This window comes from Lampris incognitus, chromosome 2, assembly GCF_029633865.1.
Source record: "Lampris incognitus isolate fLamInc1 chromosome 2, fLamInc1.hap2, whole genome shotgun sequence".
NCBI classification, from domain to species: domain Eukaryota; kingdom Metazoa; phylum Chordata; class Actinopteri; order Lampriformes; family Lampridae; genus Lampris; species Lampris incognitus.
This window is the reverse complement of record NC_079212.1, coordinates 2,571,345-2,585,965: the sequence shown is the minus strand read 5'-3', so window position 1 is coordinate 2,585,965 and position 14,621 is coordinate 2,571,345. Positions and strand designations below refer to the sequence as shown.

Genomic DNA, 14,621 nt, shown 5'->3' with positions numbered 1-14,621 from the left:
GTTGCTTTTTGCCAGAACTGCTGCCGAGTTGACAAACAGAGCTGCCGGTTGCCGGAATCGCTGCCGAGTTGACTGAGCGGAACCGCCATGGTTTACCCTTTCTGGGTACTGACAGCTGGGTAGACTGTGCCCGGGGGTTTGAATTCAGAGTTCCCTTCTCCTAGCCTCTGCCTAAAGAGGCATCAACCCACAAGGCAGCAGGTGGATTTGAAATCAGAGTTCCCTTCTCCTATCCCAATGTGTTGGCTGGACTGGGCACCATGGGAAGTACCATACAGGCATGCAGGAGGACCAGATCTATCAGTAGGGACGTCGTCCTTAGCCAAAGGGCCCTTGCTGAGGTAAGGTGCTACCCCTATACAGCCTGCGGTTGCAGTTTAGCGTCTTACCCAGAACACAACATTAAACTGGTAAGCAAGAAAATCAAAATCTCAGGCATCATTAACATGGCTCAATTAAAACACACACACACAAACACACACACACACATGACCATAATATATTAAAAATTGAGAACAAGTGATCTATCTTCCCATCTTCACTTAGTGAACACAAAACTTGTCTTAACCCCCACAGATCCCTGAAAGAGTCCAGATTACTGGTCAGGGTGTAGAAGCGTGCTCTATCCTCAGACGAGCCGCCACCAAACCCTTCAGACTCTGCACCACATCAGTCCAGCCCTGACCTAGCATCTGATTCTTCCTGGTCTTCCGGATCGCTAGCTTAGCAGTTAAATTCACTAGGACCAGAAGCAGACTTTTTCTTGCCGTGTATTTGGGCCCAAAAACAAACATGGGGACAGAGAAACCCTCACCCAAAGCTCCCACCCATTCATGTAGTCCTCTAAATAAGCCCACTAATCTAGGACAAGAGACCACTAAATGCTCTAACGTCTCCCTCTGAGTGCAGAAAGGACAGTCCTCCCCAGTGCTTGGATCCAGGTGAGCTCTGTGTCTGTTCGTAGCTATTGCTCCATGTATAATCCTCCACTGGAGGTCAGCCATCCGTTTCTCAACAGGAGGCTTATACAGGACCCTCCACCTGCCTTCAGGGGTACAGTCTGGGCAAAAACCTCAGTCCACCTCGACTCCTTGACTTCAACCAGAGAGCGAAGGTTGAGTACCTTCACACAGCTGTAATAACACTGCTTCTTCCCACAAGAGCTGAAACTACCCAGCACTGGTGTACTCAGGGAAAGCAGCAGTCCGCTCCCCCCTCGCCATGCCCCAAATGCAGGACTGATGATCAGGGAGGGAAAAACATACTCACTGTCATCATCCCATTGATCAGCCAGAGTACGATTTTCAGCAAATGCCCTCAGTGGCCCAGGCAGGAACTCCCAGACTTTATCCACAACCGCCTTCAGCACTCCGGAGGACCTGATGTTGATGATACCACCAAGTGTTTCCAAGGATGTTTTTGTAAGATGGCCCAGTTTGGTAATGCCAGCCTCAACAAACGTAGTCTATACTGTAGCAGAGGAGAGGTGGTATTCGCAAGGAAGTCATTGTGAAACCTTTCCATCAGGGAGACAAAGACACACCATTTGTTTTTTTGGGGTTTTTTTGAACCACTGACTTCTCTAAATTAAAGAAGAAAGCAGTTGGTGCATCCATGTCTTGGAGTCTGGTGAAGCGTGCTGGACTAAAGCTCCTTTAGCTCTGTCTCGCAGGAAGGAGTTCAGCTGCTGTCTTTTACAGTGTAAGAGATTATTATGCTACTGATCAGGCTGTGAGGTGGAAACATCTTCCAGGTCTCTTATCTCTTCTTCTAACTCCTATACAGCTCTCTTAATGTTGGCTGTGGAATTATATGTGTATTGTTGGCAAAAAACCCTGATTTGGGCCTTTCCTACCTCCCACCATTGAGTTACAGAAAGAAAATTGTCTTTCTTAGATCTCCAACAATCCCAGAGCAACTTAAAATTTTCGCAAAAATTGTGATCATGTAGCAATTTAACATTAAAATGTCAAAAAAAAGTTTGGTTTTCTAGTGGGAGATAAGATCAGCTCCATTAAAACTACATGATGATCTGTAAAAGCAACCGGGTGGATCTGACAATTAACAACTCGAGCTGTAAAGGAGCTAGACATGTAAAACCTGACCAGTCTAGCTGCACCAACTCTGCCATGTGACACTTTGACCCAAGTGTACTGTCTGACTGAAGGGTGTTTCATCTGCCACAAATCAACCAAATCAGATTTCTTTAAGACATGGGACAAAACAGAGGATGACTGAAGGTGTGGCTCCTCTCCAGTCCTATCGAAGGTAAAGTCAGTGCAGCAATTCCAGTCTCCACCTAATACAATACACACTCCCGGATTAATGCCACCCAATTTGTCCTGCAACATCTTAAAGAGCCCTCTGCACTCAGAGCCATTGTTTGGTGCGTGTTACGGCCACGGGTGTGTCTGTGTCTGTATAGTTGTTTTGTGTTGCCTTTTTGTATCTAACCCTCACTCTGACTCTACATTCAGGTATCCACCAGGTGCTCCTCATCACCTAATCAACCGGTCAACAAATCATCCAATTTCCATCAGCTGTGCAGTCTCCCATTTAAACCCCCACATGTCTTCAGTTCACTGGCCAGCTAGTTTAGTTTGTGTGTTGTAGCTGCTTTGTGTTTGTAATGTCTGGCCTGTTTTTGGTTAACTTTGCATTTTGAGTTATGTTTAGCCTTTAATTTTAGTTCTTTTGGGCAAGGGGATCAAGGTAAGATGCCCATGGGCAAACACCCCATCACGTAGCTTACCTCTGTTAGACACACTAGGTTAGGAGCGGTTGCCACCTTCTGTCTTCAGGTTTGGTGCTTTTCAGCATTGTCAAGGGGGTGGGGGTTACTTTTAGTAGTTTGCTGTTCCCTTGTCCTGTCATGGTGTTAATAAATATTTTTATTATATTTATACGTTTGTCTCACTGTGTTGCACCCTCACCTCAGTTACCCAGTACACTAATTGTTGCACCCTCTCCAGACAGAGACGTAACGGTGCATAAACATTAATAAAATTAAATGTAAACTACTCTATTTCTGCCGTCACCTTAAGGGCCCTGCACAACCTCTGTGCTGGACAAGATGTTCACATTTAAGGCAAAAGAGAATAAAATGGCAACTCCTGTCCCATCGCTAAGGACATGCTGCCCTGGCCACCATAAGCCCCAGTCTATTTCATTCACGCTGTCACTGTGTGTTTCTTGTAGAAAAACCACATCCAGTCCTTTCTGTGTGATTACTTGTGTTACTAAGGCTCTTTTCTGTGCATCTCTACCCCCATTCATGTTTACTGACGCCACCCTGAAACCCTGCACAGGAGAAGACAGACCAGTAAGAAACCAGGCAGAAGAGGACAGCTGAGAAGAAACACCAAGTGTTGCATAATCATGGTGCATCTAAACTGAGTTTCATCTTCATGTCGCCATAGGCACTTTCAGATCTCTCCTTACACCAGTAACACGTTTCTTTAGACGGTAACATTTCCTGCTATCCAGCACATCCAACCCCACATCCTGCCGCAGTGTAATAACTGACCAACCCAACATCCTGCCGCAGTGTAGTAACTGACCAACCCCACATCCTGCCGCAGTGTAATAACTGACCAACCCCACATCCTGCTGCAGTGTAATAACTGACCAACCCAACATCCTGCCGCAGTGTAGTAACTGACCAACCCCACATCCTGCCACAGTGTAGTAACTGACCAACCCCACATCCTGCCGCAGTGTAGTAACTGACCAACCCCACATCCTGCCGCAGTGTAATAACTGACCAACCCAACATCCTGCCGCAGTGTAATAACTGACCAACCCCACATCCTGCCGCAGTGTAGTAACTGACCAACCCAACATCCTGCTGCAGTGTAATAACTGACCAACCCCACATCCTGCCGCAGTGTAGTAACTGACCAACCCCACATCCTGCCACAGTGTAGTAACTGACCAACCCAACATCCTGCTGCAGTGTAGTAACTGACCAACCCAACATCCTGCTGCAGTGTAATAACTGACCAACCCCACATCCTGCTGCAGTGTAATAACTGACCAACCCCACATCCTGCTGCAGTGTAGCAACTGACCAACCCCACATCCTGCTGCAGTGTAGCAACTGACCAACCCCACATCCTGCCGCAGTGTAATAACTGACCAACCCAACATCCTGCTGCAGTGTAGTAACTGACCAACCCCACATCCTGCCGCAGTGTAGTAACTGACCAACCCACATCCTGCCACAGTGTAGCAACTGACCAACCCCACATCCTGCCACACCCACCATCCTGCCACAGTGTAGTAACTGACCAACCCCACATCCTGCCGCAGTGTAGCAACTGACCAACCCCACATCCTGCCGCAGTGTAGCAACTGACCAACCCCACATCCTGCCGCAGTGTAGCAACTGACCAACCCCACATCCTGCCGCAGTGTAGCAACTGACCAACCCCACATCCTGCTGCAGTGTAGCAACTGACCAACCCCACATCCTGCTACAGTGTAGCAACTGACCAACCCCACATCCTGCCGCAGTGTAGCAACTGACCAACCCCACATCCTGCCACAGTGTAGTAACTGACCAACCCCACATCCTGCTACAGTGTAGTAACTGACCAACCCAACATCCTGCCGCAGTGTAGCAACTGACCAACCCCACATCCTGCCGCAGTGTAGTAACTGACCAACCCCACATCCTGCTGCAGTGTAGCAACTGACCAACCCCACATCCTGCTACAGTGTAGTAACTGACCAGCCCCACATCCTGCCGCAGTGTAGCAACTGACCAACCCAACATCCTGCCGCAGTGTAGTAACTGACCAACCCCACATCCTGCCGCAGTGTAATAACTGACCAACCCAACATCCTGCTGCAGTGTAGTAACTGACCAACCCAACATCCTGCCGCAGTGTAGTAACTGACCAACACCACATCCTGCTGCAGTGTAGTAACTGACCAACCCCACATCCTGCCGCAGTGTAGTAACTGACCAACCCAACATCCTGCCGCAGTGTAGTAACTGACCGAATGAATGTCAGCGTCAGAAAAATAATCCACCACCTGCTCCGCTGCCCTACTGTTCATTTCAACCTGCAGCTTCTCTGCCCGCTGTACTGAAACCTGCTCCGACCTCCCCATGTCATCTTCCCTCTGCACTGTCCTGACCACAGGGTCAGCCTCCACCCCCCCCTGCTAAATTATCTATAGACACAGAGCTGCACGCACCGGCAGCCCCGACCACACAGCCACCAGCCTCACTCTGCACAGGAGGAGCAGCCTCGGGCAGTGTCCGCTGCCCACTTCTCCTCTCCCCATTGTCAGCCACATCGGCCTGCTGCTCACCACCATCAGCCACCGCAGCCTGCCGCTTACCACCATCAGCCTCCTCGTCCACAGTGGCCTGTTGCCCGACGTCCGTCCATCCATTTGTCCGTCTGTAGACATAGCTTGATATGTACAAGTTGAAACTTTTCACCCGTTTGCTGGTAGGTGCAGGTAAAAGTTTGTTGACAGTTGTGTGCATGTCGTTGACATTTATCCATGGTAAATCTTGCAGGCATCAAGAAAAATATGCCACTGTCAACAGCACACGCCAACAACAGGAAACTGGTATGACCGCTGCAGTAGGAACCGGAAGTCAGTGGACTACAGTTATGCAGAGTGGATTAAGAGCGTTTGATGGAACACACCTGACGCACTGACACTGAAAGGTTTCTCATTGGAAGTGAAAGATTATCCGTCTGTTGGGTTTCCAGATATTTCCAACTACTTGGTTCTGCAAACATCGTTCAACTCAGTGAAATAAATGGAAGCCTTCAAGAGTGTGGAAATACACTCACTGGCCACTTTATTAGGCACACCTGTCCAACTGCTCGTTAATGCAAATTTCTAATCAGCCAATCACATGGCAGCAACTCAATACATTTAGGCATGTAGACATGGTCAAGACGATCTGCTGCAGTTCAAACCAAGCATCAGAATGGGGAAGAAAGGTGATTTAAGTGACTTTGGACGTGGCATGGTTGTTGGTGCCAGACGGGCTGGTCTGAGTATTTCACAAACTGCTGATCTACTGGGATTTTCACGCACAACCATCTCTAGGGTTTACAGAGAATGGTCCGAAAAAGAGAAAATATCCAGTGAGCGGCAGTTCTGTTGGCGAAAATGCCTTGTTGATGCCAGAGGTCAGAGGAGAATGGCCAGACTGGTTCGAGCTGATAGAAAGGCAACAGTAACTCAAATAACCACTCATTACAACCGAGGTATGCAGAAGAGCATCTCTGAACGCACAACACGTCAAACCTTGAGGCAGATGGGCTACAGCAGCAGAAGACCACACCAGGTGCCACTCCTGTCAGCTAAGAACAGGAAACTGAGGCTACAATTCACACAGGCTCACCAAAATTGGACAATAGAAGATTGGAAAAACGTTGCCTGGTCTGATGAGTCTCGATTTCTGCTGCGACATTCGGATGGTAGGGTCAGAATTTGGCGTCAACAACATGAAAGCATGGATCCATCCTGCCTTGTATCAACGGTTCAGGCTGGTGGTGGTGGTGTAATGGTGTGGGGGATATTTTCTTTGCACACTTTGGGCCCCTTAGTACCAATTGAGCATCGTGTCAACGCCACAGCCTACCTGAGTATTGTTGCTGACCATGTCCATCCCTTTATGACCACAGTGTTCCCATCTTCTGATGGCTACTTCCAGCAGGATAACGCGCCATGTCATAAAGCTCGAATCATCTCAGACTGGTTTCTTGAACATGACAATGAGTTCACTGTACTCAAATGGCCTCCACAGTCACCAGATCTCATCCAATAGAGCACCTTTGGGATGTGGTGGACCGGGAGATTCGCATCATGGATGTGCAGCCGACAAATCTGCAGCAATTGCGTGATGCTATCATGTCAATATGGACCAAACTCTCTGAGGAATGTTTCCAGTACCTTGTTGAATCTATGCCACGAAGGATTAAGGCAGTTCTGAAGGCAAAAGGGGATCCAACCCGGTACTAGCAAGGTGTACCTAATAAAGTGGCCAGTGAGTGTAATTTCCTCAGGCAGCGTGGGGACAGAAACCAGTCCACACTAAACACCACAGCCAGGAAGCTGTAGCACAGCCATGCTAACGCTATGCTTCCCATGCAACTGTTGTCCAGACATCAACACAAACACTACCAGACAATTTATACAACACGACACAACCGCCTGCAAGCATGAATAAACACATGTTCCATCATAACCTCTGGAAAATAACAGCAACCAGATCCGAGTACAGGATGGAAGGAGAGGTTAAGGGGATCATAATTCACTTCATATACATTTTACAATCCTTCCACACAGTCATCACTACATACTGAGTGTGTTGGGCCTTGGGTCCATTTGACCCAAGAGAGGTTTCTGATTACTGCGTCTGGAAGAACTCCTTCACCGCTATGAACACCTCTCCATTTGAACAACCCAAAAACACAGCATGCATATGACATTTGTTGTCTTCTTCTACCAACGTTTCCATCGCCAGCTCTTCCTGGTATCTTACTGGTGTCTTACTGGTATCGTAGCTGTTATCTTACTGGTATCTTACTAGTATCCTACTGATATCTTAGTGGTATCGTAGCTGTTCTCTTACTGATATCCTACTGGTATTGTAGCTGTTCTCTTACTGATATCCTACTGTTATCCTGGCTGTTATCTTACTGGTATCTTACCGATATCCTACTGGTATTGTAGCTGTTCTCTTACTGGTATCTTACTAGTATCCTACTGATATCTTAGTGGTATCGTAGCTGGTATCTTACTGATATCCTACTAGTACTGTAGCTGTTCTCTTACTGATATCCTACTGTTATCCTGGCTGTTATCTTACTGGTATCTTACCGATATCCTACTGGTATTGTAGCTGTTCTCTTACTGATATCCTACTGGTATCATAGCTGATATCATAGTGGTATCGTAGCTGTTATCTTACTGGTATCTTACCGATATCCTACTGGTATCATAGCTGATATCTTACTGATATCATAGTGGTATCGTAGCTGGTATCTTACTAGTATCCTACTGATATCATAGTGGTATCGTAGCTGTTATCTTACTGGTATCGTACCGATATCCTACTGGTATCATAGCTGATATCTTACTGATATCATAGTGGTATCATAGCTGTTATCTTATTTGTATCGTAGCTGTTATCTTACTGGTACCGTAGCTGGTATCTTACTGGTATCGTAGCTGGTATCTTACCGGTATCGTAGCTGGTTCACCACCAAGTGTTCCTCTAAAGCCCGGATGAAACACAAGCGACGTCAGGTGAAACCAAGCAATAAAAATCACCATGAAAAATATTCAGCAGTAAGCCGTTTTCCATAAATGGAGGATAAATAAAAAAACAACATTGTAAACCAAGCTTGACCAACATTTTTATCCTAGTCTTTAGATAAAAAAAAAAAGAACCTGCAGGTTTACTACATTGATTAAAAACAAGTTGTACACATCTGAATCCTGGTTTAATCTAAATCCTGGTCAGAACAAAGTTGTTGTTTTTGCTCTCTGCCTGTTTTCATCACGGGTAGAAAGCTGATGTTACGCAACTGTCGTCATGGTTCTAGTGATGTTAACATTGGCTGGTTCCATGTCGCATTCCTTGTCTGTTGTGAAGCAACATCATTCCATGACCGATGCTCTTCAGCCATCTGAGACCTCCTTACTGCTGCTTTTTCACATGGCTGAAGAAACTGAAGTTTATTTTTACTGTTGCTCTTACCCTCTGTGGATGAGAGTTCACACACACACACACACACACACACACACACAAACACACACCCCTACCTGTCCCACATGTTGAGGTGATCCATCATCTTCTGGTCATACACCAGGCCAGTTGACATGCCAGCAGCAGAGTGTGCAGGATGGGTCTCTGCTACCTTCTCCTGATTGGCTGTTTCTCTGATGACCTCACCATCAGCAAGAGGGCCTCCCTCTACAAAGATAACAAAGTTAACATTAGTTTAACATAACTTTACACACCTGTTGTGGTGGGTTCACCCTCATACATGTAAAGTTTAGTTGAAAAGGAAAACGTGAGTGTGTTCGTACCTAAAACCTGCAGACAGGACCAGTATGGACACAGAGCTGAGACGGTCTCAGAGATAGAGCTCAGAGCACTGAGAGGGAGAGAGAGACAGAGACACACACAGAGAGACAACCAGAGAGAGACATACGGAGAGAGAGACAGAGGGAGAGACAGAGACAGAGGGAGAGACAGAGGGAGAGACAGAGACAGAGACACACACAGAGACAGAGACAGAGAGACAAACAGAGAGAGACGTACGGAGAGAGAGAGGGAGAGAGAGACAGAGGGAGAGACAGAGACAGAGGGAGAGAGAGGGAGAGAGAGAGAGGGAGAGACAGAGACAGAGGGAGAGACAGAGACAGAGGGAGAGAGAGGGAGAGAGAGGGGGAGAGAGAGACAGAGGGAGAGAGAGGGGGAGAGAGAGACAGAGGGAGAGAGAGGGGGAGAGAGAGACAGACAGAGGGAGAGAGATTTTTTGATTTTTAAAAACTTTTTTTTTTAAAATACAATCATATTCAATTTCAAAACACAAGCAAATAAATAAATATTTAAAAATGAAATAGTAGTAGTCAGTTACTGAATAAAAATGATATGGCAATTTTCGTAATTAGTAATTAGTACATCCATTGAATTACAAAAAAGTAATCTAATCTGAATACTTTTGAATTATTTTTGGAGAACTTCAAAATCAAACACTGAAAATACTACACTTTACTTTAAAAATACTGCACTTTATGCTACAAAAGTGGACGTTCCACAAAAGACTTTTTTCTGAAGACTTTTTCTCTTTAAACATATCAAAGCAAATACAATGCATTTTCAAATCAAGTCACCACTACAGAAACAGTACCGACCAGGGCTGTCAACCCATATATGACTATATAACCGAACTGTAAAAAAAAACAACAACAGACATCCGAGTGGGAAATTCGTTAGTGAAACAAAAGCAGCAGCACCACGGCTGTGAGCCTTGGCCGCTACGCTGAGTACGTTACATGTCTACGCTGCATGACTACGCTGCATGACTACACTGCATGACTACGCTGCATGACTATGCTGCATGACTACACTGCATGACTACGCTGCATGACTATGCTGCATGACTACACTGCATGACTACACTGCATGTCTACACATCATGACTACACTGCATGACTGCGCTGCATGACTACACTGCATGACTACGCTGCATGACTATGCTGCATGACTACGCTGCTTGACTACACTGCATGTCTACACATCATGACTACACTGCATGACTGCGCTGCAGGACTACACTGCATGACTACGCTGCATGACTACGCTGACTACACTGCATGACTGCGCTGCAGGACTACACTGCATGACTACGCTGCATGACTACGCTGCATGACTATGCTGCATGACTACGCTGACTACACTGCATGTCTACACATCATGACTACACTGCATGACTGCGCTGCAGGACTACACTACATGACTACGCATCATGACTACACTGACTACACTGCATGACTACGCTGCATGACTACGCTGCATGTCTACGCTGACTATGCTGCATGTCTACGCTGACTATGCTGCATGTCTACGCTGACTATGCTGCATGTCTACGCTGACTATGCTGCATGACTACGCTGACTACACTACATGACTACGCATCATGACTACACTGACTACGCTGCATGACTACACTGCATGTCTACACATCATGACTACACTGCATGACTGCGCTGCATGACTACACTGCATGTCTATGCTGCATGACTACGCTGACTGCGCTGCATGCATACGCTGCATGTCTATGCTGCATTACTACGCTGCATGTCTACGCATCATGACTACGCTGCATGACTACACTGGATGACTACACTAAATGACTACGCTGCATTACTGCTGCATGACAACGCTGCATGTCTACGCTGCATGAGTACACTCCATGACTACGCTGCATGTCTGCGCTGCATGCATACACTGCACGTCTATGCTGCATGTCTACGCATCATGACTACGCTGCATGAGTACGCTGCATGTCTACGCATCATGTCTGCGCTGCATGCATACACTGCACGTCTATGCTGCATGTCTACGCATCATGACTACGCTGCATGAGTACGCTGCATGTCTACGTACGCATCATGTCTGCGCTGCATGAGTACACTGCATGACTACGCTGCATGTCTACGCTGCATGTCTACGCTGCATGACGGACAGGAGTCACACAACCTTGCTTTCATTGGTTGATGATGAAGTTCAGGTCAAGCTGAAATGAGCGAATAATTCCACAACCATGTGGTAGAGATGGCAGAGAATTCACAACCCAACTCGGCTGCAGACAGAGGGATTTTCACTCTGAACCATCTAAAACGCCCGGTTCGGAAATACTTCGGATTACGGTCAGAAAACGGAAAAACTGTGGAACCTTCCATCCATCCATCCATCCATTATCCGAACCGCTTATCCTGCCCTCAGGGTCGTGGGGATGCTGGAGCCTATCCCAGCAGTCACTGGGCGGCAGGCGGGGAGACACCCTGGACAGGCCACCAGGCCATCACACAGGGCCGACACACACACACACACACACACACACACACACACACACACACACACACACACACACACACACACACACACACACATTCACACCTAGGGACAATTTAGTACGGCCGATTCACCTGACTTACATGTGTTTGGACTGTGGGAGGAAACCGGAGCACCCGGAGGAAATCCATGCAGACACGGAGAGAACATGCAAACTCCACACAGAGGACGACCCGGGACGACCCCCAAGGTTGGACTACCCCGGGGCTCGAACCCAGGACCTTCTTGCTGTGAGGCGACCGCGCTAACCACTGCGCCACCGTGCCTATGGTCTTTAAGTTAAGTTTAGTCGAATGTCATTTTTGGCTAATGTTGACAGCCCTAGTACTGGTACTGGCACAAACTACTGGTGCCAGACAGGCACTGAGTCGCTCAAGCCTGCCCCTCTCGCTCTAATATTTTGAAGTCTCGAAGTAGAAAGTAGTACCAATTTTTTCCCCCCCACTTTTTCTCCCCAATTGTACCCTGCCAATTACCCCACTCTTCTGAGCCGTCCCGGTCTCTGCTCCACCCCCTCTGCTGATCCGGGGAGGGCTGCAGACTACCACATGCCTCCTCCCATACATGTGGAGTCACCAGCCGCTTCTTTTCACCTGACAGTGAGGAGTTTCACCAGGGGGACGTAGCGCGTGGGAGGATCACGCTCTTCCCTCTAGTTCCCACTCCCCCCCGAACAGGCGCCCCGACCGACCAGAGGAAGCGCTAGTGCAGCAACCAGGACACATACCCAAATCCGGCTTCCCACCCACAGACACAGCCAATTGTGTCTGTAGTGATAGCCGACCAAGCCAGAGATAACACGGGGATTCGAACCGGGATCTCCATGTTGGTAGGCAACGGAATAGACCACTACACTATCAGATACCCAGTCCCAAATATTCAATTTAACAATTAGGTGTCACAAAAAAATATGTGCCGCACATAATGCGGTAGGATTTTGTCACAGCAGCTTTCACTTCACAAACGGTATCTTTATCCACATACATCCTCAGCTCACTAGCTTATTCTTCACAAACGGCCGTGCTCAGTTCACTAGCTAGCGAGCTGAACTGAACGTTTGCCGTGTTTCAGTTCAGTGAGTGGGACTACGCAGCTGGAGCTGCGGTCAAGCACTGAATGATTTGGTGAATGAAACTTTTTTTTCTTTTGGACTTTTCCCCCCAACTATATCCAGCTAATTACCCCACTCCTCCAAGCTGTCCTGGTCTCTGCTCCACCTCCTCTACAGACTACCACATGCCTCCTCCCATACATGTGGAGTCACCAGCCGCTTCTTTTCACCTGACAGTGAAGAGTTTCACCAGGGGGATGTAGCACGTGGGAGGCTCACACTATTTCCCCCAGTCCCCCCCCCCCCCAACAGGTGCCCCGACCCACAAGAGGAGGCGCTAGTGCAGCGACCGGGACACATACCCACATCCGACTTTCCACCCGCAGACATGGCCAATTGTGTCTGTATGGACGCCCGACCAAGCCGGAGGTAACACGGGAATTCGAACCGGCGATCCCCGTGTTGGTAGGCAACGGAATAGACCGCCACTGTAAAGAACTGCTGTGCCAATCACTACCACAAAGTGGAGCACTTGACTAAGAAACCTCGTACATCAGACACACTTTTCATGAATTAATAGAGCATGAGTTATCATAAAAAAGTTTCATAATTTTTAAATTGCCATATTTTAAAGACATAATCAAAAATGTAATCAAGTAATCTTTGACAATGTAGTTATATTCTAATTACACATTTTTCAAATGTAATCTGGGCTAATTATAGTTACTTATTTTTGTAATCTCATCATGTAACCCCATTTACATGTAATCTGTTACTACCCAACCCTGCACATAGACAGTAGTACCTGTCACTGGGCGAGGTGGGTGGTTGCAGGGGCAGGCAGGGCTCTCCAAGCAGAGACCTGACACAGGCTGCAGCGCCCTCTGCTGTCGACTGCAAATTATAACCTCCCTTCTCACACACACACACACACACACACACACACACACACGGTCATTCTAGCTGTATTGATGTGTTGTTTTATGTAATGCCTGTAGAGGGAGCTCCATTCTGTAGTGATATGGAATTTGTTCTCTGAGTAAAGTTGCTTTTGAATGAATAATACTAATGTTGAGGTTGCTCAAAACATGGTACCAGCAGTGGGGTGCTTTTGCTAGTACATAAACAGTTGAAAGATGGATGCCATTTGCCCGCCAGCAGAGTTGGCACTGACTGGCAATGTAGCCGAAAACTGGGAAGGTTTTAAGCAAAGTTTTGAACTATATCCGTTGGTGACTGGTGCAAACAAATATGCCGATTAGAGGAAGACAGCATTGTTGTTAATCATCATGGGACATGCAACATTGGATGTTTTCAATACCTTCACATGGGATGAAGATGAAGAAGACAACTATGAAGCAGTGATTGCTAAATTCGAAGCATAGTCCACACCAAGGAAGAATGAGACTTATGAGAGGTATGTTTTCCATAACAGACTACAGGAAGACAATGGGTCTATTGAGCAGTACGTAATGGACCTCCAACTCAAAAGCCAGTCATGTGTTTTTGGAACACTATGTAACTCAATGATATTGGACAAATTGTGATTGCAGTCCGAGATAAGAAGGTGAGGATGTGTCTCCCCACAGAGATGGATTTGAGCCTGGAGATGGCAGTCAGTATCTGCCAAGTTTCAGAAAATGCAAAGATTCAGCTAAGGATGAGGGTGATGGAACTGTTGATGCTATAAGCAGTAAATGTGCAGGAAAACAGTCGGCAAAAGGGGCATGTGCGATGTAACAAGAGACCATGGAAGAAACTTTTGACTGTGAGTGCTCTGGCAATACCCATGCACCAAGAAAATGACCTGCATTTGGAAAACAATGCAGGAAATGCAGTGACATCAATCATTTTGCCAGATGCTACAATGCCAGAAGGAAAGTAAAAGTTGTAGAGGAGCAAGGAACCAGTGGAGAATCGAATACCAGTGAAGAAGAGGAT

General features: G+C 47.1%; 1 protein-coding gene across 3 annotated transcripts in view; it reads right to left on the bottom strand.

The window, feature by feature from the left end:
- Positions 1-14,621, bottom strand: part of hdac6 (histone deacetylase 6) — a 56,042-nt gene that overhangs the window by 15,001 nt on the left and 26,420 nt on the right. For all 3 annotated transcript variants that reach the window (XM_056274064.1, XM_056274065.1, XM_056274066.1), the window contains exons 15-17: positions 13,486-13,592; positions 9,076-9,143; positions 8,809-8,959 (exon numbers count right to left, since the gene is read on the bottom strand). In XM_056274064.1, coding sequence (XP_056130039.1) covers positions 8,809-8,959; positions 9,076-9,143; positions 13,486-13,592 — 326 coding nt within the window. The remainder of the gene's footprint in view (positions 1-8,808; positions 8,960-9,075; positions 9,144-13,485; positions 13,593-14,621) is intronic.